General features: G+C 41.0%; 2 protein-coding genes across 2 annotated transcripts in view; one reads left to right on the top strand and one right to left on the bottom strand.

The window, feature by feature from the left end:
• Positions 1–12,607, top strand: part of RPGRIP1 (RPGR interacting protein 1) — a 79,805-nt gene extending 67,198 nt beyond the window's left edge. The window contains exons 22-24 of the mRNA XM_006161422.2: positions 4,641–4,725; positions 8,243–8,373; positions 11,858–12,607. Of these exons, the coding sequence (XP_006161484.1) occupies positions 4,641–4,725; positions 8,243–8,373; positions 11,858–11,970 (329 nt within the window). The 3' untranslated portion in view covers positions 11,971–12,607. The remainder of the gene's footprint in view (positions 1–4,640; positions 4,726–8,242; positions 8,374–11,857) is intronic.
• SUPT16H (SPT16 homolog, facilitates chromatin remodeling subunit) overlaps positions 12,245–27,240 on the bottom strand; it is a 46,584-nt gene continuing 31,588 nt past the window's right edge. Inside the window, exons 16-26 of the mRNA XM_006161421.3 lie at positions 27,099–27,234; positions 26,864–26,990; positions 26,445–26,563; positions 25,072–25,197; positions 24,628–24,740; positions 24,239–24,314; positions 21,128–21,297; positions 15,577–15,706; positions 14,655–14,784; positions 14,451–14,528; positions 12,245–13,565 (exon numbers count right to left, since the gene is read on the bottom strand). Of these exons, the coding sequence (XP_006161483.1) occupies positions 13,420–13,565; positions 14,451–14,528; positions 14,655–14,784; positions 15,577–15,706; positions 21,128–21,297; positions 24,239–24,314; positions 24,628–24,740; positions 25,072–25,197; positions 26,445–26,563; positions 26,864–26,990; positions 27,099–27,234 (1,351 nt within the window). The 3' untranslated portion in view covers positions 12,245–13,419. The remainder of the gene's footprint in view (positions 13,566–14,450; positions 14,529–14,654; positions 14,785–15,576; positions 15,707–21,127; positions 21,298–24,238; positions 24,315–24,627; positions 24,741–25,071; positions 25,198–26,444; positions 26,564–26,863; positions 26,991–27,098; positions 27,235–27,240) is intronic.

The raw sequence follows: 27,240 nt of genomic DNA, 5'->3' as shown, positions 1-27,240 counted from the left end.
CAAGCCACCAGATTCAGGACTTGAACCCTGGTCAGCCATGTGGGAGTGTCCAGCACCTGCACCACCACGCCACCTACTGGTCCCGGTGCTGGTAAATTCTTTCAGGTTTTGTTTATCTGAGAATGTTCTTGTCTTTCTTCCCACATGAAAGATAATCTTGCCGGGTACAGTATTCTTGGCTGAAATTGCATTTCTCTTAACACTTTGAATATATTTTCCCATTCTTTCCTCGCTTGCATTGTTTTCGATGAGTCTGCTGTTAGCCTGATGGGATGTCCTTTGTAGGTAACTTGATGTTTTTCTCTTGCCAGTCTTAGTATCTTGTCTTTGCCTGTGGTTTTGGTCAACTTGGCTATAATGTGTCTTAGAGAAGATCTTCTTGGATTGATTCTATTTGGGGTCCTTTGTATTTCTTGGGACTGGATCTTGGAGTGCCTCTCTAGGATTGGAAAGTTTTCTTGCAGGATTTCATGGAATAGATTATCAATGCCCTTATGGGTCTCCTCACCTTCTGGAATGCCAGTTATCCGGATATTTGGATGTTTGATGGTACCTAGTACTTCTCGTATATTATTCTCATTTTGGGGGGCAATTTATTCAGTCTCTGTGGTGGATTTTTCTAGGCCAGCAATTTTCTCTTCTTTGTCTAAGATTCTGTTTTCTGTATGATCTAGTCTGCTTTTAATATTTTCAAGGGAGATTTTGACTTCCTGTATTATAGCTTTCATCTCTAACAGTTCTGTTTGATTCTTTTGTAAAGTGTGTAATTCCTCTTTTAGATCTTGCAAGAATGTCCTCACCTCCTGGAACTCATCAGCTCCTTTCTCCTTTCTCTTCAGCAATTCATTGTCTTTCTTCTCTTCCATCTCTGTTAGCTTCCCCATTATGAATGTTCTGAATTCTTAATCAGACATTTCCATGAGTTTCATTGTACTGCCTATGGATGAAGAGGAGTTACTCTTTACCCTTGGAGGAGAGGTACTTTCTCACTTTCCCATATTTCTTGTGGTCCTGCGCTGATTTCTAGTCATCTGATGGATGGTGTGTTTCTTCCCAGTTCTTCAAGTTCTATCACTCTAGCTTGTTTGCTGGAAGCTGAGTTATCAGTACAAAATTTTCATTTGTCTTTTACCCTGAAATCACTAGGTCGCAGGAGCCATGAGGAATCTTCTCCTGAAGCGAGTCTAACCTTTTAATGTAAACTATATAATACTTTCTCTTTATCTTCAGTGTTCTCAAATTTCAGAATTTCTTTAATCGCTCCAGTCATTCAGTAGCTCTTTCAATCAGGAATGTCAAGGCCTTTAGGTCTGGGAAATTTTATTTTATTTATTGTTTTAAGTTATTTTATTTGGAACCAGCAGATGGTGTAATGGTTACGTCACTAGACTCCCACATAATTGCCCTTGGTTCAAGACCCAGATCCAGTGGCTTAAAGCTCACGCTGAGTGCATGTCTGTGCATGCCCAAGATCCCAAGAAGAAAATGGAGGAGAAGGGATTGCAGCATGGCCATACCTCATGGGAGGTAGACTTTTTGCTTTCTGTTTCTCTGTCTCTGTCTGTATATTTGGCTAGCACATGTGCCCTATAGCAAAAAATGTCTCAAGAAAATTATTTTACTTAATTGTATTAATTGTCATAATTTTATTTTTATTTTTTAAAAGTCAACTGGAGAGAGGGAAGGAAAGTGAGAAAGTAAGCTTCCAGGTCCAGGACTTGAACCACAGTCCGCCAAGTGGGAGTCCACCCGCCTTAACTACCATGCCACCTGCCAGTCACAGGTCTGGAAAAGTTATTATATTCCACTTAATAATTCTGTCCCAACATTTTCTCATTTTCTTAGTATATAGAATGCCAACTCTTTGAAATTTTCTTCCTATAATTCTATCGCTGATTTTTCTATTTTTTTGGAGAGATTTCCTTGATTTTATTTATTTATTTATTTTTTTGGAGAGATTTTCACTGTAGGGCGCGTGCACTCGCCAGACAGACAGAGAGAGACAGAGAGACAGAAAACAAGAAATCACCCCCCCAGAGGGGATGGTCATGCCGCAATACCTTCTCCTCCATTCTCCTCTCAGGATCTTGGGCACGCACGCACACGTGCCCAGCGTGAGTTTTAAGCCACCGGGTCCAGGACGCGAACCGCGGTCGACTCTGTGGGAGTCCAGCGACATAGCCAATATGCTAACTGCTGGTTCCCTTTATTTATTTATTTTGAGAGGTTTTTGCCATAGAGCACGTGCACTCGCCAGAAAGATAGAGAGAGACAGAGAGATAGAAAGCAAGAAATCACACACACACACACACACACACACACACACACACACCGTGGGGATGGTCGTGCCACAATCCCTTCTTCTCCGTTCTTCTCTCGGGATCTTGGGCACGTGTGCACACGCACCTGGCATGAGTTTAAGCCACCAGGTCAGAGACTCAAACCGGGTTGATTACGTGGGAGTCCAGCAACATAGCTATTATGCCAACATCTGGTCCCTTGATTTTATTTTTCAATTACCCAAGTGAATGTGTATTCTTAGTTTCTAAGGGTTGTTTCTTATTCTCCATCCCCTTTCTCTTATTTTGTGTATCCTGTCCTTGTATCATATAAAAGTTCATTTTTCAGTTGAAACAAGTTCAGAGATGCAATGATACCCCATGGTACGGTAGTGATCCAAACTCCTACCTTGCCTTTCCACTAATCTAGTATCTCCCTTCCTTTTTAATTACCCTAAGACTCTTAGTGGGGCTGCGAAGAAAGGAAGAATGTCTCCCAACTCAGCCTCTTTTTTTTTTTTTTTTTTTGCTATAGTGTGTGTGCACTGTAGTGTGTGTGCACTGGCTGGAGAGAGGAGCAAGAGAAAATGAGAAATCTCTCCCCCGGGGAATGGCCACACTGTAATCCTTTCTCCTCCATTCATTTCTCTTCTTGGAATTTTGGAAACCGTGCACACGCTCTGTTTCTGGCATGTTTTTGCCATAAGGTGGGCGCCATCATGCCCCATGTCCCATGCCTGACGTATTTTTTAAGCCTCTCAGTTCGGGACTCAAACTGCAGAGTCAAACATGTGGGAATCTAGCACCTTAACCGCCATGCAATTTGGCTGGCCTCCAACTGAGCCTTTTAAGCAGTCTTCACAAAGGTTTCCCACAATTTAATGGTCAGAATTTCATCACGTGATGGTATCTAACTAAAATGGAGACTGGAAAATGAAAGCTAACTTATTTGAGGCTTCAACATTCCCATTTAAAAATGACAAGAAAGGGGGGCCAGCAGGTGGCACAGATGTTAAGGGCGCTGGACTCCCATATGGCCGACCACAGCTCGAGTCCCGGACCTGGTGGCATGCTTTCTCAGTTTCTTTCTCTCTCTTGCTCTGACCTCTCTGGTCAAATTAATATGAAATAAATAAATAATTTTTTAAAATACTTATTTTATTTAATTTTATTCATTCATTCATTCATTCATTTTAATTTGATCAGAGAGAAAGAGAGAGAGAGAGAGAGTGAGAAAGCAAGCTACCAGATCCGGGACTCGAACCTCAGTCGACCATGCAGGAGTCCAGTGCCCTTAGCCACTCCGCCAACTGCCAGCCCCATAAATAAATAATTTTTTTTTTTGGAGAGTTATTTTTGCTATAGGGCGCGTGCGCTCGCCAGACAGACAGAGACACAGAGACAGAAAGCGAGAAATCACCCCCAGGGGGGATGGCCACGCCGCAATCCCTTCTCCATTCTCCTCTCGGGATCTTGAGCACGTACGCACACGCGCCCGGCGTGAGTTTTAAGCCACCAGGTCTGGGACGCGAACCGTGCTCGACTACGTGGGAGTCCAGAGACATAGCCATTGCGCTAACTGCTGGTTCCTTAAATAATTTTTTTTTTTTTGAGAGATTTTCACTGTAGGGCGCGTGCATTCACCAGACAGACAGAGAGAGACATAGAGACAGAAAGCGAGAAATCACCCCCCAGGGGGGATGGTCACACCGCAATCCCTTCTCCTCCACTCTCCTCTCGGGATCTTGGGCACGCACGCACACGCGCCCGGCGTGAGTTTTAAGCCACCGGGTCCGGGACACGAACCGCGGTTGACTACGTGGGAGTCCAGCGACATAGCCATTATGCTAACTGCTGGTTCCCAATAAATATTTTTTTAAAAAATGATGAGAAAGGGGAAAATTGATGTTGAGATAGGTGCTTTAAGTTGAACCTTCCACAAAACCCAAATCTTCAGATGTCCCTAAAGAATCCATCTCCTAGAAATCTTTCAGCTGTGGAGTGGCAGGGGCACGTTTATTTCGGCCTTTGTCAGAACAGCTTTCAATATAGATTGTAATGCTTCTTTCTACCAGGAGTTGGCAAACTTTTCTTAAGGGCCTTGGTGGGCCATACTCTCTGTCACAAGTATTTAACTGTCCGTTGTAGCTAAAGAGCAGCCATACACATTATGTGAATAAATGGGTGAGTCTACGTTCAATAAAATGTTATTTTCAAAAGCACGTAGCCAGTCCGTAGGCCCTAGTCTGACAACCCTTGGCTTGTATCAATGTTTTATAAACCATTTAGGAAAGCCTTTAATGCCCCAATACAGCAAGAGTGTATGCTTCTTTGCTTTTCTTTCTCTTATCCTTGATACAGTGATAGACCTGGACCCAGCGGAGCATCCAGGCCGAAGGCAGTACCTGTTTGCCATGCTGAACGGACAAGATCCTGAGCAAGGACAGTAAGTATCTGTTTTCCACTTGCAAGGGAAGGGGGTATTAAGATAGGAACTCAAGAGTTTGAGTCTGGCTTTATACCGATGCTGAGTATTTTAATAACTTCTTTAGAGCTAATTCACTCTTTTTTTTTTCTTTTTGGAGAAGTTTTTGCTATAGGGCGTGTGCGCTCACCAGAAAGACACAGAGAGAGAGAGACAGAGAGACAGAAAGAGAGAAATCACCGTCCGGGGGGGATGCCCACGCCACAGTCTCTTCTCCTCCATTCTCATCTTGGGATTTGGGGCACGTACACACACGCGCCCAGTGTCAGTTTAAGCCACCGAGTCTGGGACTCAGACCGCAGTCGACTACATGGGAGTCCAGTGACATAGCCATTACGCCACCTGCCGGTCCCAGAGCGAATTCACTCTTAATGAACTTCCCACCTACCTGAGTCTAACTTACATCTGTGACTTATCAGTTATTAAAATTTCAGAGACTTAGCCCCTTTCTCACCTGTGCCAGCCCACGAGGAGCTCTTTTTTTGGGTAGCAATATTCTTGCATATAGACACTGTCCCATATGGAATGGTCAAAATATTTGACCTTCTCTTATAATTTGATTTGTTTCGTACACACGCAGTACTAGCTCGCCAAACATTATGCCATTGTAGTATTTATTTTAGATTTAGATTTTTTTAAAATAATAATTTATTTAAAAATGTTTAGAGATTTTTGCCTTAGGGCATGTGTACTCACCAGAGAGAGAGACAGAGAGAGTGAGAAGGAAAGTGAGAAATAACCCTCCAGAGCAGATGGGCACACCTCAACCCCTTCTCCTCCATTCTCCTCCCAGATCTTGTGTATAAACACATGTGCCAAGCATGAGTGTCAAGCCATCTGGTCTGAACTGGTACTGCGGTAGGTCATGTGGGAGTCCGGCAATCTAACTGCTATGCCACCTACTGGACACTTAATTTTATTTTAAAAATTATTATTATTATTAAATTTGTTGTAGGACACATGCACTCACTCCCAAGGGGGATGGTCACTGCAATCCCAGGATTTTGGGCATGCACAGACACGCACCCAGCATGAGTTTACTTTTTGGGTTTTTTTGGAGAGGTTTTCGCTATAGGGCGCGTGCACTCGCCAGACAGACAGACAGTGACATAGATTCAGAAAGCGAGAAATCACCCCCCAGGGGGAATGGTCACACCGCAATCCCTTCTCCTCCATTCTCCTCTCGGGATCCTGGGCACGCACACATACACGTACCCAGAGTGAGTTTAAGCCACCAGGTCCAGGGCTCAAACTGTGGTCGACTACATGAGAGTCCAGCGACACAGCCATTACACCAACTGCTGGTCCCAAAATAAATAATTTTTTAAAGAGTTCAAAAATTATGGAACCAGCAGGTGGCATGGTAGTTGGGGCACTGGACTTCTACATGGCTGACTATGAGTCAAGTCCTAGACCTGGAGGCTTGCTTTCTTGCCTTGTCTCTATCTGGTCAAATTTTAAGAATAATAACAATGAATAACATTAAATAATAATTCTAAAACTAAGGTCTGAAATTAGAAAGTGGTGATGGTTGCACAACATTGATTATACTAAAAAACACTCAACTGCATACTTTAAAATGGCTGGGACCAGTGTGGTGGTTAAGGCACTGGACTCCCACATGGTCAACTATGGTTTGAATCCCAGACCTGGTGACTTAAAAGTCATGCCGAGAGTGCGTGCATGCATGCCCAAAATCCCAAGAGGAAAATGGAGAAGGAATTGTGGTGTGGTCATTCCCCCTGGGGAGTGATTTTTCACTTTCCCTCTGTCTCCCTGTCTGTCTCTGGTGAGAGCACATGCACTATGACAAAAACCTAAAAACCAATGAAAAAAGCAAAAATGGTTACAGTTGTGTATTTTATGTTACATGCATTTTTTTCTTCTCTTTTTAAATTGCCAGAGAGTGCTTGTGCTTGCCAGAGACAGATGACAGAGAGGAAGAGAGGAAACAAGTATTACCCATTAGTGCTTGATCATGCCACAATCCATCGTCTCTCCATCTTGTCTGGATTTGGAGCACACGCTTACTTGCATACAGCCTGTGTTTTAAGCCGCCAGGCTGGACTCAGACCACATGGTTGGCCATATGGAACCTGGCTCCTTTAACCAGTAGGGCATAGGCCATTTATCTTTAAAAATTGAATAGGATATTTCTATCTTGTACCAGCTTCAGGAATCCAGTATTGTTTGCAAGACTAAGTCAGGATAATGGTAATTGTTTCTGAATGCTCACTGCTTTCAGGGCAGTGACGTGGACTTTACAGTACCATCTTTCAAGACACAAACTCTAAAGAATATAATTTTTATGCTTGTTTTACCAGTTTACACTATTTCCTTTACTATGTTTAGGCTTAGTATCCAACTTTTACCCAAAAATCTCTCTTGGGCTGACCCTGTGTACTAGTGGTTAAGGGAAGTTCGATCTCACATGACCAGCCATGGTTTGAATCATGGTCCTGGCAGCTTGAAAAACATGCTTGGGATGTGGCCGGCAGGTGGTGTGGTGGTTAAGGGTGTTGGACTCCCACATGGCCGACTGCGGTTCGAGTTCCAGACCTGGCGGCTTGCTTTCTCACTCACTCTCATTCTGTCCTCTCTGGTCAAAATTAAATAAGTAATTCTTGGGCTGGCAGGCGGCTTGGTGGTTAAGGGCACTGGACTCCCACATGGCCGACTGCGGTTCGAGTTCCAGACCTGGCGGCTTGCTTTCTCCCTCACTCTCATTCTGTCCTCTCTGGTCAAAATTAAATAAGTAATTCTTTAAAAAAGAAAGAAAAGCATGCTTGAGCATGTGCGCCCCAAATCCTGACAGGGTGGAGGGATGAAGTCGACGGGTAGATGGGATTGTGGAGTGCTCATACCCTGTTGGGGACGGGGGAGGTGCTTTCTCCTATCTCTCTCTAGTGAGCACATACTTTCTGGCAATTAAAGAGAGGAAAAACTCCCCCCTAAGTTCCATTATCTTGTGTTTTGGTACACCTTTCACTGCCCATACCAAGTCTCCAAAAAATTGCAAATCTTACTAGAAATGCTATCTTGACAAGTTTTGAGACAACTTGATCAGCTACATTATCTCATCTTAGCTCCTTCTAAAGACCTGTTGGTATTTGTCATCTTGTGAAATGGAGGCAAGGGCAAGGTGGTTGAGGGAAGACAATGGCTTATGATTACTTAATTTTTTTAAGAATTATTTTATTTAACTTTATTTACTACTATTATTATTTTCCAGTTTGATGAGAGACAGATAGAGAAAGAGAGAAAGCAAGCCACCAGGTCCAGGACTTGAACCACAGTGGGCCATGTGGGAGTCCAGTGCCTTTAACCACCACGCCACCTGCTGCCCGCCCCCCATGATTACTTTAATTTTCATTTTATTTTTACAGCCTAAGATTATCTGCAATGCTTAGTAAATATGGATTTTTTTTTTTTTTTTTTTTTTTTTTTTAATTTTTACATTTTTTTTTTTTTTTTTTAGTTTAAAGTTTACAGTTGTAAGTGATCCTATGGATGAAGAAAAGAATGAATGTCAAGAAGTAGGATATGCTTATCTTGAACTGTGGCAGATCCTGGAATCAGGAAGAGATATCCTAGAACAAGAACTAGATAGTGAGTAATATGTTTTTGTTTTTCAATTTCATTTATTTCTAAGAATGTCATCCTAACAATGAATACTTTTTTTGTGTCTTTTCTTTTTGTTTTCTCTATATCTATATAACTTTCAGTACATAATTATCACTGTAAAGTTGGTGAGATACAAACTAAACTGAAGTCATATCCCTAGAAGCTACATTTATTTCTAGGTCAAGCATGAAAATGTTCAGTGTATATTTAAGCCCCATGTAACTCATTAGAACTTGAATCTATTTTGGATCTAAAATGCTTAAGATAGAAAACCTTTTTTTTTAAAGAATTATTTTATTGGGGCCAGCAAGTGGCATATTGGTTAAAGGCACTAGACTCCCACATGGCTAACCACAGTTCGAGTCCCAAACCTGGTAGCTTGCTTCCTCACTTTCCCTTTCTCTCTGTCTGGTGAAATTAAAAAATAATAAATAAATAAAGAGTATAATTATTTCTAAAGAAATAATTATTTTATTTAACTTTATTTATTTATTTAATTTGACCAGAGAAGGACAGAGAGCAAAGGAAAGTGAGAAAGCAAGCCACCAGGTCTGGGACTTGAACTGCGGTTGGCCATCTGGGATTCCACCACCCTTAATCACCATACCACCTTCCGGTCCCAATAGGAAAACTTTAAAAAGTTATTTTAATGGGAACCAGCAGTTAGCGTAATGGCTATGTCGCTGGACTCCCATGTAGTCGACCGCGGTTCGCATCCCGGGCCTGGTGGCTTAAAACTCACGCCGGGCACGTGTGCATGTGTGCCCAAGATCCCAAGAGGAGAATGGAGGAGAAGGGATTGCGGCGTGACCATACCCCCGGGGGGTGATTTCTCGCTGTCTTTAATGTCTCTATCTGTCTGGAGAGTGCACGTGCCCTATAGTGAAAATCTCTCCTATATATATATATATTTTTTTTTAAAGACTTCAACTAAATTTAAATATCATACTCTCTGACATCTCTTAAGCATGTAAGGTTTGTAAAGGCAGCTAATACCCCTTTGCCATTGTTATCATGTATCCAGTCCCTAAACTATAGACACCAACCTTCCCTTCTTCCCTCATACCTGCTGGCCACCAAAACTTGATCCATTCTCCTGGTCTTCATTACAGTCCTACTACTCTAATAGTTTCCTAAACTGGTCTCCCTGCTCTAGTTTCTTCCACTCCATCTCCCCCGACTACAGTAAACATTTCTCCATAAGAAACCTTTTAAATATTTTTTTAATTTTCCAGAGGGTATATGAGCTTGCCAAAGAAAACACTTCCCTTTTTTGTTTCTTTTAATAATTACTGGGACTAGTAGATGGTGTAGTTTGTCACTGGACTCCCACATAGTCAACCATGGTTCAAATCCCAGACCTGGTGGCTTAACTGCACGTCGGGTGCATGTGCATGAATGAGTGCCTAAGATCCTGATAGGGGAATGAAGGGATTGCAGCGTGGCCATCCCCTTTGGGGTGGTGGTGGTGGTGGTGATTTCCTGCTTTCTGTCCCTCTTTCTGGTGAGCTCATGCACACTACAACAGAAATCTCTGTTAAAAAACAATTATCATTACTACTATTTTTAAAAATTTGGGACAGGGCACATGGACTCACCAGACACAGAGAAAGTGAGAAAGCCGCTAGGTCCAGGACTTGAACCGCAAATGGACATGTGGGAGCTCAGCACCTTAACCACTATGTCACCTGCTGGTCCCAAGAATGAACTTTCAATGGGGCATGGTCATGCTGCAACCCCTCCTCTGTTTCGCTCCTTTCAAGATTTTGGGCATGCAAGCACACACATGAACCCACTCCATTTTTCAAGTCGGCTGATACAGACCTCCAATGCAATGTGGTGTCTAGCCACCTTAACCACCAAGCATTACTGGCTGGCTTGACTTTTTATTCATTCATTCATTTTAATTTGGTGGGGGGGTGCGGGAGGGAGAGCGCGCACAAGCAAGCCACCAGGTCTGCGACTCAAACCATGGTTGACCACGTGGAAGTGTTGAGCACCTTTCCCACCACACCTGCTGGTCCCTTCACCCTCTGATCTAAAACAAAACTGCTTTCTGGCTCTATAAGCCAACTTCTACCAATTAAAACTTCGCTACTTAAAATACTTGCTGAGGGGTATACTGGTTAAGGTGCTGGACTCCCACACGGCCGACTGCACTTTGAGTCCCAGACTGAATGGTTTGAAAATCATGCTGGGTGTGTATGTGCCCAAAATCCTGAGAATGAAGACTGGTGTGGCCATCTCACTTGTGGGAGGGGGGTGAATTCTTTCCAGCAAGCGTATGTGCCCTATGGCAAGAAATGAAATTAATACATGTATGTATGTGTGTGTGTGTATACATGCTGCATGTCCACAATACTATCTCTATTTCTATACTTTCCTGCACAATGTTAAGTTTTCTTAACTGCCAAAATCCAATTGGTTTTACTCATGTTACTAGATCTTTCTAAACTTAGGAATCACTGTTCATCTTTTTACTGTTCTCTGTTGGTTTCTTAAAACACTTAAACTCTTATCACTCTGAGTGGTCCCTCTATTTCCTTTGTGGGTTTCTTTGGGTCTATTCTATTGAATGTTGGCTTCTCCTGGTTCAATTTTTTTATCTTTTTCCCCAAATATCCTCTTCCTTGGTGATTTCATCAAAAATGCTCTTTACAGACTAGACAGTATCAAATCTAGGTTTCTAGGCCAGATTACTACAATCTAGATTTACAGTAGACTAGTAAAATTACTTATACATGTCCCTTTGGTACCTGAAAACTCCCCAGACAACTCTGAACTTTGTATTCCCTTTTACCCATTATCCGTTCTTGTGTAAGTTGGCTTACAGTCAACCTGGACTCCTTTTCCTCACTCCCAACATTCCATCACACAACTCCAGCCTGCCTCAACCTCTCCACCCCTCCAATACTTCACAACCTCCTCACTGCCCAGGAATTGCTGCAATAGCCTAACTACTCGCTCTGGTCTACCTGTGCCCCCTTCAAATATATTCTCCAAATAATGGAGTCATTTTAATGCATGATCTGTCACTTCTGATCCCTTTGATTAGAACCTAATTCTTTAGAAACAGGCCTTTATGACCTGGGCCCCCGCTTCTCTGTGCAGCTCCATTTCTGCCACTCCTTGCAGCTTGTTCCAAACCTGTCATGTTCTCGTGTCTTAGCCCACGCTTCAGATGTCTTATACTTTCCTGAAACTTAGCTCATGATTGTCTCTAGAAACCTTCTGATTTCTCCATCCTGTTGAAAAGCTCTACATGTCACCCCCTTGAGCTTTCCTGACAGCACCAATATACAATGTTGTAATGACATTTTCTTTCTCCTCTACTGAGTCTTCCCATGAACTGACAGTTACATAATTTATTTAACTAACTGCCTCAGTACCGAGCATGACAAATACCAAGTATTACAGCATTGAACTGAATGATATCCTGCTCAACACTTTTTCTCCCCTTTCCCAACAGTTGTTAGCCCCGAAGACCAGGCTGCCCTGATAGGAAGGCTGAAGGTGTCCCTTCAAGCAGCTGCTGCCCTCCAAGCCATTTACAAGGAGATGAGAGAAGATTTGTTTTCATGAAGGAACAAATGCTATTGCATTCTAAACTCTGAGGGAACCATAGTAAAAAGTCTCTTATAAAGTAACTTGCTACATGAATTTGTTTACTGTGATGTCTAGACTCTCTCAACCTAATGATGAAAGTTAAAAATAATGAGAGGTTTTTTTGGTTGGACAGAATCATTTTTCTATAATACCTTAGCACTCTAACAGAGAGGCAGCCTGCTTTTAGGAATTGCAAAATAATAGTTGGTCACAAAAAGCGAATTTACAAAAGCAAAAACAACAACAACAAAAAAAAAAACCACAGTTTATTTATCTTTTAGTTCTTCCAAAATTGAAAATATCAAGTCCTACTGCTAAGGAGAAAAAACAAACAAACATAAAATCCGAGAACCCTCCCCCCCTTCTCTTAAAGTCACAGAACACATAAGGAACTGCAGTGGGACAGGTGGGTGCAGAGAACCAGGAGGGGAGGATGGCAAGACAAACTCCCCAAATACTTAAAGAACTGTTCAACAGAATCTGTGATAAATACAGGACAACGCAAGACAAGTAAAAATAAGGAGCAGCAGTGACGAGAGGCTGTGTTGTAGATATGGTCTCCCTTCCTCTTCTCTTTTCTTGTCAGGTTATTCTAGGCCCAAGGCATGACTTGCCCCTGCATCTAAATGTTGACTCCTTTGAGCCTCCCTTTAGATTTCACTAGAAGCAGTATACGAGGCACAACCATTCTTCCTTAGATATAGCAGAAAAGAAAGGAGACAGTGGTCATTCTGCCTTCTACCATTGTACCATGTGTGAGTTTGTAAGGAGAAATAATGGAGCCAGGGAGTGCCACTGCTTCTTCTGTCTTCCAAGACAGCAGAAATACCTCAGAATCTGCATAAGAAAAGAAAGCAGGAAAACTCAGACAAGTTACCTTCCGATCTGCCTCACAAGCTGCCTCACAAGCGCACCTTGTATGGTTTATCACAACCATTAGCAAATCCAAGACCCTTAAATATTGCAAAGATGGATCTTAAAAGAGGCGGATATGGCAGTCGAATAGGATGGAGGATTCACTCTGCTGGTCAAGAAACATGGTACAGACAGTTAAAGGTTACCTTATACCATTGTCTTGGAAATACAGCTCTGAGACATCAAAGATTAAGATGTCAGAAGCCATCAATGTCCTGGAAGAAGGTGACAGGAAGAGAGAGGAATGAAACGGTATTTATTAACAGTGGGAGCCTTCGCCCTTCTTCAAGAACACCTCCTCCCTTGCCATATGAATGGGGCCATTGGCACATTTCCTGGTGGGCCTGGAATTCCCCGAGTAGATTGGTCCACACAAATGGCCCCCTAAACCCATAAACACGAATGGCAAAACTTTAAAGAAAACAAAAAGAAAAATACAGTTTCTATATCTTGTAAAATTCTCAGGGGTTGGCTGGAGGAAGAATGGAGCTCAGAGCCAAAGTTCAGAAGTTACTTCCTCTTTTTCTTGGGGGGTGCAGAGCTGTGTCTGGAACCACGGTTAGAGCCACGGCCTGAACTGTGCACAGATGCCTTCCTCTTCCGGCTCATACTTCGACTTTGTTCTTCTTCTTCCTCATAACGACTTTCACGGTCGGCTAAACAGAAGAAAGAGGTGTTACTAGTTAGCTATAGGTTAGCTTTAGGTGCCTAATATTACAGAAAAACATGAAACAGTACAAAGACTAGATTGCAGAGGAAGGCCTACATTTTAATTTTTACTCAGTCACTTACTAGCTATGTGGCCCTGGGCAAGTACTTAACCTGAGTCTTGGTTCATTTAATTACATAAAAGAGAATTATTTAAGGATTAAATAAGATAATATATGCAAAGTACCTATATCACATGGTGGATGACAAATATTTCTTTTTAATCTCTAACCTATACTTGAGATTTGGCTTCAGAATAGTTAGAGTAGCACTATAAAGACATTCTTAACCTGGAAGAGGCCCAGAAAGTTAAGACTATGACAAGACTCAAGAGCCTAATTCTGGAGCCATATGTGATTATGTGCTGTCATGGCAGCAGACACACTGGGAGCCTGAACAAATGAAAAAGCACCCAGTGGGGCCAGCAGGTGGCATGGTGGTTAAGGTGCTGGACACTTTTACATGGCCGAACAGGGTTCAAGTCCTGGACCTGGTGGCTTGCTTTCTCACTTTCCCTCTCTCTGTGTCTCTACTCTCAGATTAAATTAAAAATGAATGAATGAATGAATAAAAAATAATAATAATAAAACAATAAAAAAGTACCCCATTAGGAAACGCCATGTCTACCTCTAGAGAATGGACACAATCCAGGTATCATTTTCTCTTCTGGTCAATAAAGTTGAAGTTGTGGCTCTAAATCAAGTTTACAGTATTCTTTTGTTATTCTCATTAGGCTAATACTAACACTTCAAAATACTGAAATGTGTTAGAAATCTAACACATTTATGTTAATAACCAAAACAAAAACGGTAGCAGAAAACATTTTTTAAAACCTTTTCGAGCTTCTTCCTCCAATTCATCCCAATCCTTCCCACTCTCTTCTTCACTGCCCAATGACTCCTTGGAATAGTCTGGAATAAAATGAGTTGAGCATTAGTCATTATGTAGGAATGGAAAGAGACATCAGCATTCTTCACTTCTAAAAAGAGTTTGCAAAAATACTATGAGATTAGGAAGTTTTTCCCTCAAAGACTAACCTGATTCTTCTGCTTCTGATGAATAATCTTCATCACTATCCTCTTCTTCCTCTTCGTAGTCATCTTCTGAAGGATTAAAAGTCTCATCTTCGATTTCAGACTCTGAATCTCCTTCCTCAGCATCACTCCCCTGGTCATTAGAAAGTACATACTACTACTTAATGATTTTTTTTTTTAACATTCACTTTCAATAACTTAATGAATTAATTCAACCCACTTAGTATACCAGCAATTTACATGGGAAAGAAACACAAACACCCTGAGTGACCAAGAGATAAAAAGACTTGTCTAAAATTACCGGTAAGGTACAATTATTAGATACCTTGAACATCTAATTCATATTTCTAAATGATTGGCTCTTCCTTCCTTATTCAGGGAAATCAACAACAGACTCTAGAATAATGCATTATGCAGAGGTGGGAGGACTAATTTTTAGAAAATAACTTTTACAAATACCATGAAGTATTTTTTCCAAATATTTAAAAACTCCTTGAGAGTTTCTGTACTTTCAGGGAAATCTTATCAGGGGCTACCAATGCCTAATCAATTTATTGCTGACCTATAAAACAAATCTGCAGAAGGGGCCAGCCGGTGGTGTGGTGGTTAAAGGCACTGGATTCTCACATGGCTCACCTTGGTTCTAGTTCCAGACCTGGTGGCTTGCCTTTTCACATTCTCTCTCTGTCTCTCTCTGGTCAAATTAAAATAATAATAATAATGATGATGATAAAGTTAGATAAAACAATTCTTAAAAAAAAAACCCCAAAAACAAAAACTAATTTGTAGAAACAATAATACCAAGTTGTGTTCAGAGCACAGCCCCGTTGGTCTGGTTCCTTTGTACTATTAAATGCTATTCTCCTAACTGCCTAAAATGATAGGGGCAACACTGTACCAGAAAAGAAACCCCACACTCACGCACCTCACCCTCAGGCTCCAGGAAAGACCAGCCACCTTGTTCAAAGAAGCCCTCAGGGTCATCAACAATGGTCTTCATGATTTTAGTCCAGTTGAGAGATTGTACTCCTTCTGTGTACTTTAGGTCACAAGAACTAAGAGAAATGACATTACAAAGTCAAAATCAATCCTTAGTATTTTCTGAAAACATCCTGTCATCTTGGTCATCAGCATCCTTAAAGAATAGATACCTTTTCCTACATGAGACCAGATATTCTTTGTGCTGTGTCACTAGAGCATGTCCAGATATTTGATCTTCCAAAGCACCAGCCCTCATAACAAAGCAGCATTCCAACTGAAGGAAGCCTTCTCCATCGTGCAAGTCTAAGACCACCTTGTCCTCTTCTATTTTCTGTAAGCACCAACTTCCCTGCTTTTCAATGAGTCTTTCCTGCCACTCACCTAGCTTTTCCTTCCCCCTCGCTGACTCCTCTTATTTGCAAGTTGTCTTCGCTCACAACCACTTCTGTAATTCTTATTTTTCAGCTCCAATCATTCATACTGCTATAATGAAGAAACAGGGAAAATTCTCACCGGCCATCACTTTCCCATGTCTTGTTTATTTGATGCACAGTCTATCTAAAGGTAGGGAGAGTTTTTTTTCTTTTTTTTTGGAGAGGTTTTTGCTACAGGGCGCGTGCGCTCGCCAGACAGAGAGAGACATAGAGACAGAAAGCGAGAAATCACCCCCCAGGGGGGATGGTCACGCTGCAATCCCCTCTCCTCCTTTCTCCTCTCGGGATCTTGGGCATGCACGCACACGCTCCCGGCGTGAGTTTCAAGCCACCGAGTCCGGGACGCGAACCGCGGTTGACTACGTGGGAGTCCAGCAACATAGCCATTACACTAACTGCTGGTTCCCAAGGTAGGGAGAGTTTTTAAAAAGTAACTGAAGGATTTAGAAGATACCCAAATGACTTTCATATTCGCTTCTGTTGAAGCAAGCACAATCAATTAAAGTAGGCAAGAGAGAAAGAGGGGAAAAAAAAACACCAAGAAATGACAATAAGGTTCAGCATAAGACCTGTCTGAAAATCACTGTGTAAATCCATTTTAGGCAGTATAATTTATGAGGAGACCTCAAAAAACTCGTGGAAAATAGAATTAAAGTATAAGTTTATTTGATTTAAAAAAAATGTTGAAACCCATCCATAAGATTTTTTTTAAAGAGAATTATTTTGCTTAACTATTTATTTAACTATGTAACTGCAGCTCCACCATCCAGTTTTAGTTTTTTCATACTGCATATTTTCAATAAACTTTCTGAAGATCCTGTATATACTGAAATTCTGTTTCTAGCTATGACAGAGTAAAAAGGACTATATTTCCCTTTCTATTTTAAATAACTATTAAACCAAGCACCACTATTGGGGCTGGCAGGGAGCGTGGCAGTTAAGAAGGCTGGACTCTCAAATGGCTGATCACAGTTCGAGTCCCAGACCTGGCAGTCTGATTTCTCACTTTCCTTCTCTCTCTGGTCAGCTTCAATAAAATTAAAAAAAAAAATGAAAATGAAAACGAATGAAAAATAAACAAGACTACCATCTCCGAAAGAAGGAAAGAAACTAAGCTTTGTTTCTTAATTGCCCAGTTTTCTGTCTGGAGGTCGCCTCCAGGTCGCTATGCTGAGATGAAGAACCCAATCAGACCGGATGCTCTCTGGAAGTTGAGAGGGAGAGTAGGACTTGGGGAGCTGAGACACCTAGAATTTGTGGTTGGTGCTCTGAAGGAAAGAGTTACAGAGAAGAGATCTTCAGAGGAGTCATCTCAAGTCTCTGACCAAGCACTGACTAATACAAGTGTGAAAGTAAACTAAAGTCAGCAAGACACACTGGAAGGTAGAAGGCCTGAAAAGTCCCACAGAACTACAACGTGGAGTCACAATATTTGGCAACTGGTCACAAATTCTCAGGCATACAAAGAAGCCAGTAGAGAAATTAACCAAATGGAACTAGGAAATATAAAGATGATGAGTGAAGACAGCAAACAAGAATGCTAAACTATTACAAGGCCAGCAGGTGGCATAGAGGTTAAGGCACTGGATCCCACAGGGTCAGTTGTGCAGCTTGGATCTGGCAGCTTGAAAGTCATGCCAGGTGTGTGTGAGTGCATGCCCAAAATCCCTAGAGGAGAATGAAGGGGAAAAGATTATGGCATGGCCATCCCCCTGGGTGGCGATGTCTTATTTCCCACCTCCACTGGTGAGTGAATGTGCTCTAAAGTGAAAACTAAAAAGAATAAAATAAAAATGACAATTATGCTTTATATGTTCAAGAAGAAAGAAATAACTCAAACATGACAAAGAAAGAAAGAAAAATAGGGCATGAGGGAGGGAGCTGAGAAAACAGCAAAAAATATTTGAAGAATAATGTCCAAACCATCATCAAGTGTGATGGAACCTATAAACCCAATATAAAAGAAGCCCAATGAACACCAAACTGCACAGAATATCCAATAATCACACAGCAGAAAAATAATAAATAGGAAATCCTCACCAGTCTGATAAAAAGGGGGAATCTGTACACAGAAAAAAAGAACAACAATAAAAATCTTGTTACAAACTCTACAAGTGGGTGGTGGGGAGGGGGGAATCTGGTCACTTGATGGTTTAAGATGGCTGGATCCCACATGGCCCAATGTGGTTTGAGTACTGTGGCTTGAGAAACATGTCAGACAAGTGTGTGTGTGTGTGTGTGTGTGTGTGTGTGTGTGTGTGTGACCAAGAAGAGAATGGAGAAGGACTGTGTGACCACCCTCCTTGGAGGATGCTCTCACCTTCCCTCTCTCTCCAGCGAGTACATGAGCCCTACAGCAAGATTTGAAAGACAGAGACAGAGAGACAATACAACCACAGAGTCTTGACATTGCAATCCACCCCCTGCTTTAGCAAGCCGTGGATAATGAGCACATGCCTGTCTGGTGTACTCTGGGAGGCCTCCAGATGTGAACCCAGAATGTTCCCACGTGGGTCATCCTTGCAGACCTTCGTGTTTTATCCCACTGCACTGTCACTGTCTAGTCCATGGCTAATATCAAAAAGACTGATAACACAATTGATGGTAAAGATGTGAAGTAACTATGAGTTTCAATTTCTTAAAATTAAATTTATACTTAACAGCATGACCAAGCAATCCTACTCTAAGGTCATTTACCCCCCAAAATGAGATAATACATCCACATAAAGAACTATATGTAGTATTTATAGCAGCCATACCTAATAGCCTCCAATGTAAATAATCCAAATGTCTACTAAGTGGAAAATGGGTAAATAAAGTAGGGAAATTCACACAATGGCATACTACTCACTAGTAAAAAGGAATGCAGTACTAATGCACACAACTTCAGTAATTTCCAAAACGTGTCAAGTGAAGTATACAAGATACAAAATATTATAAGCTGTATAATTCCATTTATGTAACATCTAGAAGAGGCAAAATGTACGATGACAGAAATCAGGCATGGAGTTGGACAGGGGACTAACTATAAAGGGCTATGAGGAATTTGAGTGATGGCAGCATTCTATACATACAAATTATGACAGTGGGTATCAGACTGTATACAATTACATGGCTATACATTAGACTGTACACTCAACATATCATATAAGCGGGTACATTTTATTACATGGAAATGATAACTTAATAAAGCTGACTAAAAGGTCATACATTTGGCCCCATGGCCCAGTGGTTAAGGAAGCCAGATCCCACATAGTAGGCTATGATTAAAATCCTGGTCCTAGCAGCTTGAAAAACACCAGGCACATGTGTGTGTGTCCCAAATCACCAAAGGTTAGAGACAGGGAGAAGGGGTTATGGCACACACATTGCCCAGTGAGGAGTACCCCCCCCCCCCCCAGTAAGCACACATCCTCTCTGGCAATTAACAAATTTAAAAAACATAAAAGATCACATATTTATATACAAAATTTGTGCTTTTACATCCCTGTCTATTATGTTTCTTAGAAAAGTCCTTAGGGAACCATAAATTTCTTTTTTTTAAAAAAAAGGCCTTTGCCATATGGCACATGTGTGCTCGACGGGGTTGGAGGAAATGAGAAATCACCCCCCAGGGAAGATGACCATGCCACAATCTCTTCTCCTCCATTCAATTCCTGGGATTTTGGGCATGCGTGCACACGTGCCCAGACTGATTTTTATGCCACTTCTGGAACTGCAATTGGTCATGTGGGAGTCTAGTGCCTTGAACACTATGCAACCTGCTGTCCCTGAAACCATAAACATTTTTAAAATTTAATTTTATGATTATTATTTTTTATACATTCAATAGTTACATATCATTTGGCTTGCAAAGAGAATTTACCCAACATGAATACACCTCAGACTAGTCCAGTTGAGAATACTACACACGTTATCAACAGGTAATAAACTGGAACCATAAATTTCTATTTTCTCAGTTTATTCTTTACTTTTCAACCCATTTCTCAAGGGATTTAATAAATTAATAATTATAGCTCCTTTCTCCTATACTTGTGGTTACTGGAGCATCACCCTTTACACCTAGGGAATGACATGTCCTTCCTGTTTATTGGGGTTCTGATAATTCCTTCCACAAGGAATTTCTTTTTATTGTCAGAATGCATATGCGCTCACCAGAAATAAGTCAGAGAAACAGAAAGCGCCCTAAATGGGGTGTGGTGATGCCACAATCCTTTATCCTCCATTTCACCAACCCAACAGAATTTTGGGCACTCATGCACACGTGCCTAGTGTTTTTTGCAAACTGCCAAAGCTGGGATTTGAACAGTGTTCAGCCATGTGAGACCCACCTCCCTTACTCTGTGCTACAGTGCTTGCCCCTCCAAGAGAAATTGTTTTTGGCTTAAGAGTGAGTATGGATGTCAAAAAATATGGGATCAGCAGGTGGCATGAAAGTTAAGGCACTGGATTCCCACATGGAAAGCCACCGTTTGAATCCTAGACCTGGCAGCTTGAAAATCATACCTAGCACATATGCCCAAAATCTCTAAGGGAGAATGAAGGAGAAGAGACTGCAGCATGGCCACTCCTTTAGGGAGTGACTTCTCACATTCCCTCTGTCTTTCTCAAGTGAGCACACATGCCCTAGTGCAGAAACCTAAAAAACAAAAAAAACCTCATCTAGCAGTAACAATAGAGAAATAGGGAGAAATACACCATTCACTTTTTAAGTGCATAATTATTAGGTTGTTGGGAAAGTCATATTTTTCTGTGCAAAAATGCATCATGACTTTCCTGACAACCCAATATAAATACATGTATCTTTTATACACAATATTAAGTAGACTCGAGAAATATTTTAGATTTTAATACTTCTTAAGTAGTCACAAATTATTAAGTATTCAGGAAGAGGGGAATAACTCCATGTCTAAAGACCCCAAATTTTCAAATCCTGGTCTGTGGTTCAACCCAAAGGCAGCCTCACCTCGAGGACACCAGTAGGTGTCATGTATAATGTACCACATCTCAACTGTGTAAGATTCACAGGGTAAATGGGAGATTAATGGAAGATTCACTTACTTCAGCCATTCCTTGATAGGGTCAAGAGAGGCTACAGGAATGGCATTGATCATGGTCACTTTCTTGCTGTAGTCCTTATAGACGATTACCATATCAAAGTTCTTCAGGTGAAACTGGACCCGCTCAAAGTGAATCAACTCCACTTCATCCAATGTAACCACAAATGGTGGCTGTTAGAGAGTAATTGGATCATTATCATATAAATATTCTCCCCCAAAGTCTTAGTACTCTCAAATGCTTTTAAGATCTAAATCACTACAAAAAAGTAAGCAAGTTGGTTTTAAAGAATCATCTAATTTTATTTGTTACTGTTAATGTTTTAATTTGGCCAGAGAGCAACACTGAGAGAGAATGGAGAAAGTAAGCCACCAGGTCCGGGATTTGAACCATAGTTGGCCACATGAGAGTTCAGCACCTTAACCACCATGCCACCTGCTGACTCCAATAAACATTAAAAAAAATTATTTAATTTTATTATCATTGTCATCATCATCTTTATTTTTAATTTGGCCAGAGAGAGACACATACAGAGAGAGAGAGAACATGAGAAAGCAAGCTACCAGATTCATGTGAGAGTCCAGCACCTCAACCACACCACCTGCTAGCCCCAATAAGCATATTTCTAATTTTTAATTTTTTTCTTAGATTTTTGCTATTGGGTGCATACACTCAATGGAAAGACAGAAAGCAAGAAATCAGTGGGGATGGCCATCAGAAATCACCCCCGAGGGGGAAAGACAATGCAGCAATCCTTCTTCCTCCATTCTTCTCTCAGGATCTTGGGCACACACACATGCAGCTGGCATGAGTTTTAAGCCACCAGGTCCAGGACTCGAACCACAGTTGATTATGTGGGAATCAAGCAACATAACCATTACAACAACTTCTGGTCCTTTTAAAAAGTGTTTATTTTTAGGGGACCAGCAGGTGGCATGGTGGTTAAGGCACTGAATACTCCACATGGCCAACCACGGTTTGAGTCCCAGACCTGGTGGCTTGCTTTCTCACTTTCTCTTTCTCTGTGTGTGTCTTGCTCTGGTCAAAATAAAATTTAAAAATGAATAAATAAAATAAACAATTCTTTTAAAAAATTGTTTATTTTTAGAAATACCAAAGCTGCGGCCAGCATTTGGCATGGTGGTTAAGGGCACTGGACTCCCACATGGCCAACTGCAGTTTGAGTCCAAGACCTGGTGGCTTGCTTTCTCTCTCTTACTCTGTCCCACTCTGGTCAATTTAAAAAAATAAATAAGTAGGTGGCACAGTGGTGAAGGGTACTGGACTACCACATGGCTGACCATGTTTCTAGTCCCGGACCTGGTAGCTTGTTTTCTCACTTTCTCTCTGGCCAAAATAAAATAAATAAATAAATAAATAAGTGAATGAATGAATAAAGTTAAAACAAACAAACACAAACTTCCACTATCATGTTAAAAAAAACTTAAAAATTTTAACACTTTAAAAAAAAAAAAGAGAAAAGAAACACTGAAGCCATATAACATATTAATAAAGACTGGAGTAAAAGGAACAGCTGAAGGGCCCAGCCACAGTGACATAAGTGGTAGGGATCACGAGTGTCACTAAGCCAAGGCTGGATCACAGGGAAGGTCCAAGTTTTGATCCTGGACCAACCTGAACATGTTGAGGGTGGTAGTAAACACCAGCACATGCCTGTTATCCTAGTTATCTGGGAGGCTAGGGCAGGAGACTATCCAAAATATCGATCTATCTATCTTAGGGACCAGTAGGTGGCATGGTAATTAAAGGCACTGGATTCCCACATGGCTGACCATGGCTCAAGTCCTGGACCTGATGGCTTTCTATCTTTAAAAAAAAAAAAAATAAAAAGAGTATCAACCTGTCTCAGTCTTTTACTACCCCTCCTCCACTTGCATGCTGTCATATTAAATAAATAAATACAGGGACCAGCAGATGATGTAATGGTTAAAAATCACTGAACTGCTACATAGTTGACCATGGTTCAAGTCCTAGATCAGGGCAGCTTAAAATAACTCACGCCAGGTATGTGTATATGCATGACCAAGATCCTGAGAGGAGAATGGAAGAGAAGAGACTGTGGCAGTGATAGTATTGAGACAGGGAAATCAGGGAGACAGGAAAACTGGGAATCTAGAATGTCTCTTCCACAAATTAGGCAAAGCAGAAGAAGGTATATGGATTGGGGTTAGAATTTAAAGAGATGTGGGAACCAGCAGTTAGTGTAATGGCTATGTCGCTGGACTCCCACGTAGTAAATTAAAAAATCATAAAGCATACACAAAAGGAAACGTATGACCTGTTTAAAGGAAAAAAAACTAGTGAAATCATCATTTGCAAAATACCTGCTGATAGTATTACTGATCAAAGGCTTTTAACAACTACACAAGATTGAAATTAGACTCTTACCTAACACTGTAAAAAAAAAAAACCAAAAAAAAAAACACCCAGAATTTAAAGAGATGTCAGGTAAGAGAAGGTTTATATTTAGAAAGGTTAAAAGGATGGGGCCAGAGGTGGCATGGTGGTTAAGGTGTTCGACTCCCACATGGCCAAGTGCAATTTGAGTCCTGGACTCTTTCTTGATTTCTTGAGAATCAAGAAAATCCCTAGAGGAGAAGGGATTGTAGCCTGGCCATTGCCCACTGGGGGTTGATTTCTCATATGACACCCCCCACCCCCGCAAATACACAGGCACTAAAGCAAAATGAAACAAACTTGGGGCAGCCCTATGGTCTAGTGGTTAAAAGAGCTGGAATCCATAAAATTTTTTTCTAGGCAAATACTGGTCCTGGTGACTTGAAAAACATGCTAGACATGTGTGCACATGTCCCCAAATCCTGATGTAATGGAGAAAAGGATGAAAAAAGATTGTGGTATGACTATGCCCTGCTGGGAGATATTTTTTCTCTCTCAGGGCCTGTGCCCTTTGGCAATGAAAACAAACAAAACTCCAAACTAAAGAGTTTTTTAGAGAATAATTTATTTAGTAAGTAGTCTAAGACAATTAAATACCCAAAATGAAAACCATAATAAATAGGATCAAAACACCTACTCTCACTTCTTTTCTCTAACACTCTGACATTTTCTATGAGAAGGTTAAGAAACACTCACCCATTCTGTAGCATTTACAAGCGCACTACTTGTGGGCTGAAGGAGACAAGTACTCCTGTAGGGAGCTCCATTAAATCTGAAAGGGAGTAAGAAGAAAAACTCACAAGTCTGGGCTCACCACAAGAGAAACTGCTGCTAACCAACCAAGTTCTTCCATTTCCCCACCGAGACATGGCTGTGGCATACTTGTTGGAGACTTGTCTCAAAGGAATCAATCTTAGCTACTCACCCAAACTCTTAAAAATTTTTAAAAGGGAATGAATGTCTCAAAGATTTTTAGTCATAGGAATAAAGAATATGACATGCTATGTTAGATTAAAGGAAGGATAATATACTTTCTAAAATGTAGACCAGTGAAACCAGGCTCAAAAGAAGATGAGATATGTTACCCCAAGTCTCTAAAAGGCACTTCAAATTCCAGTTCCTCCTTAGTTAGAGCCTCTACTTTCTCAATGAAATTTTTAAAGGCTGTTTTCAGTTTGTGCCTCATTTCTCGTTCCATCTGTAGAAGAAAAAGTATTAACTATAGTTAGCACATTATTTGTTAACAGTCCTTCCCCTTGAAAAGTCAGAAGTGCTTTTTGAGACCTTAATTCTCCTAACTGTGATGGTATATGTACATCTTATTTTAAGTCACTATACTCTGTTGAGTTCAGTCTACACCCTATGTCTAATCCAGTAGCCTCTGCACCACACCATCTCAGCAATACTCAAGATGTTCTACACGAACAGATTCAGGACTTGTTTATAAAACTCTGCCATTCCTCAGCTCATGTCTGGACCCCATCCTACCTACCTCATACCCTAAAAATACAACACTGAATCTCACAGACCTGCTCTGCATAAAGGTCATCTCGGTCATGCATGTGTTGATGCTTCCCCAGGTCTGTGGTAATCTCTCCCACTTCCGTGTAGAACTGCACATCTGTATGCCGCTTCTTCCCAAACATGATGGCATTCTGATGGTATAAAATAGAAAGAACATGAAGGAAGTCAAGACTTGGGATTTCCACCAGGTAAAGAGGAAAGAGATCAGAAGCAAAACACCAAAATACAAAAATATCTATGTTGGAGGCAGTAGTGATCCAAATCCAGGGTTCTATATATTAAATAACTGAACCATCCCGTGTCATCATAAATAATGATATTTAGAAATGAGAAGAGTATACATTATAAAAAGTATCCCTCTTTATTACAATAGATATTCGAGATTGTTAGTTTTTAATTTAAAGAATGATTTAATTTTATTTATTCATTCATTTTAATTTGACCAGAGAGATAGAGAGACAGACAGAGAGAAGGAAAGTAAGAAAGTAAGCCACCAGGTCTAGCACTCGAACTGTGGTCAACCATGTGGGAGTGTCCAGTGCCTTAACCACCAAGCCACCTGCTGGCCCCTCTTTTTTTCTTTTTTTTCTTTTTTGAGACTTTTGCTATAGGGCAAGTGCACTTGCCAGAGAAAGAGACAAAAAGCAAGAAATCACCCCCCAGGGCGGATGGCCATGCCAGTCTCTTCTCCTGTCGGGATGTGGGGCATGCACACATATGTGCCAGCATGTTTTAAACCTCTGGGCCTAGGACTTGAACTGTGGTCAACTATGTGGGAGTCCAGTGACATAACCATTATGCCATCCACTGGTCCCATGTTAGCAACGTTTTGTCTAAAGTATAAATTTTCTATTTTAGAAAGAGGAATTGGGAGACAGCTTCATGCTTTGGTAATCATTGTAATATCATATCAAAAGAACAAATATGCTTATTAGCACATTCTAGATGCCAGACACTGAGGCAAAACAAAACAAATATTTTAATTCAGTTCTCTTAATGATCTTACATAGGGACTAGCAGTTAGCGTAATGGCTATGTCGCTGGACTCCCATGTAGTCAATTGTGGTTCAAGTCCCGGACCCGGTGGCTTAAGCTCATGCTGGGCGCATGTGCGTGTGTGCCCAAGATCCCGAGAGGAGAATGGAGGAAAAGGGACTGCAGCATGGCCATCCCCCCTGGAGGGTGATTTCTCGCTTTTATCTCTCTGTCTCTGTCTTTCTGGCAAGCGCACACACCCTATAAAAAAAAATCTTTGGTGAGTGCACATGCCCTGTAGTAAATTGAAAAATAATAATAATGATAAATAAAATTAAATAATTCTAAAAAAAAGAAAGACATTAAGTATGTCCAAGAGCTCCTATTAAGTAGAAAGGAATACCTTGAGGTGGAAGTGCAAGACAATAATCATTTCTCCATCACAAGGCTGGAACAAAGCATGCTTGATGTTATTGTATAGAATATCCACTTTGTCTCCTCGAACAGATGTGAAACGGAAACCTGAGGAAAAAAATAGCTAAGTATCAAGTTATTATCATTTAGTTAGGACAAAAGGCAGTGTGTCTCTTCTGGCTGATTTGAACAGGGCCAGAGGAAACAACAAAAACTATACAGAGATTTCTTCTCCTTCTGGCCAAAAGCAATGTAAGTTGTTTCTTCCTAGCATTTCCCTTGTCATTCTAAGTTATCTCATCTATCATGCCTATAAATGATGGATGGAAAAAAGTCATTAATTTAAAAAATCAAATTTTAATTTGATTAATGAAGGCAAAGCCCAGGAATAAAAGAGATAATCTATACCATTGACGTGGGCCTCTAGTGAGCCTTGCATCCTCTTCTGGGCAATGTTTGGACGGATATACAGATCTTTCAGTTTGGGATTACTCCGGTTTAGATTGATCACAAGTGAGTCTTGTTTCACAATGCCCTGAGCAGAAAGAAAATTAATATGAACACTTGTGTGTTCATAACATACCCCCCAAAACCATATGTCTGTCCTATATGCAGAAAGGTGTTTTGCTGTATTCAGGCTTACCTCCTTCTCTTTCTCTTCGGCTTCTCGAGTCTTATAACGTTTCTGTACTTCTTTTATAATTCGAAAAGCATTCTGAAGGTTCAAGGCTGGTACTGTCTGTTCTCCAGGGGCCTTCATATTTGAAGCTCGGTATGTACTATAG

The sequence above is a fragment of the Tupaia chinensis genome, unplaced genomic scaffold (genome assembly GCF_000334495.1).
Source record: "Tupaia chinensis unplaced genomic scaffold, TupChi_1.0 Scaffold138584_1, whole genome shotgun sequence".
Lineage (NCBI taxonomy): Eukaryota > Metazoa > Chordata > Mammalia > Scandentia > Tupaiidae > Tupaia > Tupaia belangeri.
Note: the sequence above shows the minus strand (reverse complement) of the source record. Positions and strands in the feature narration are given on the sequence as shown.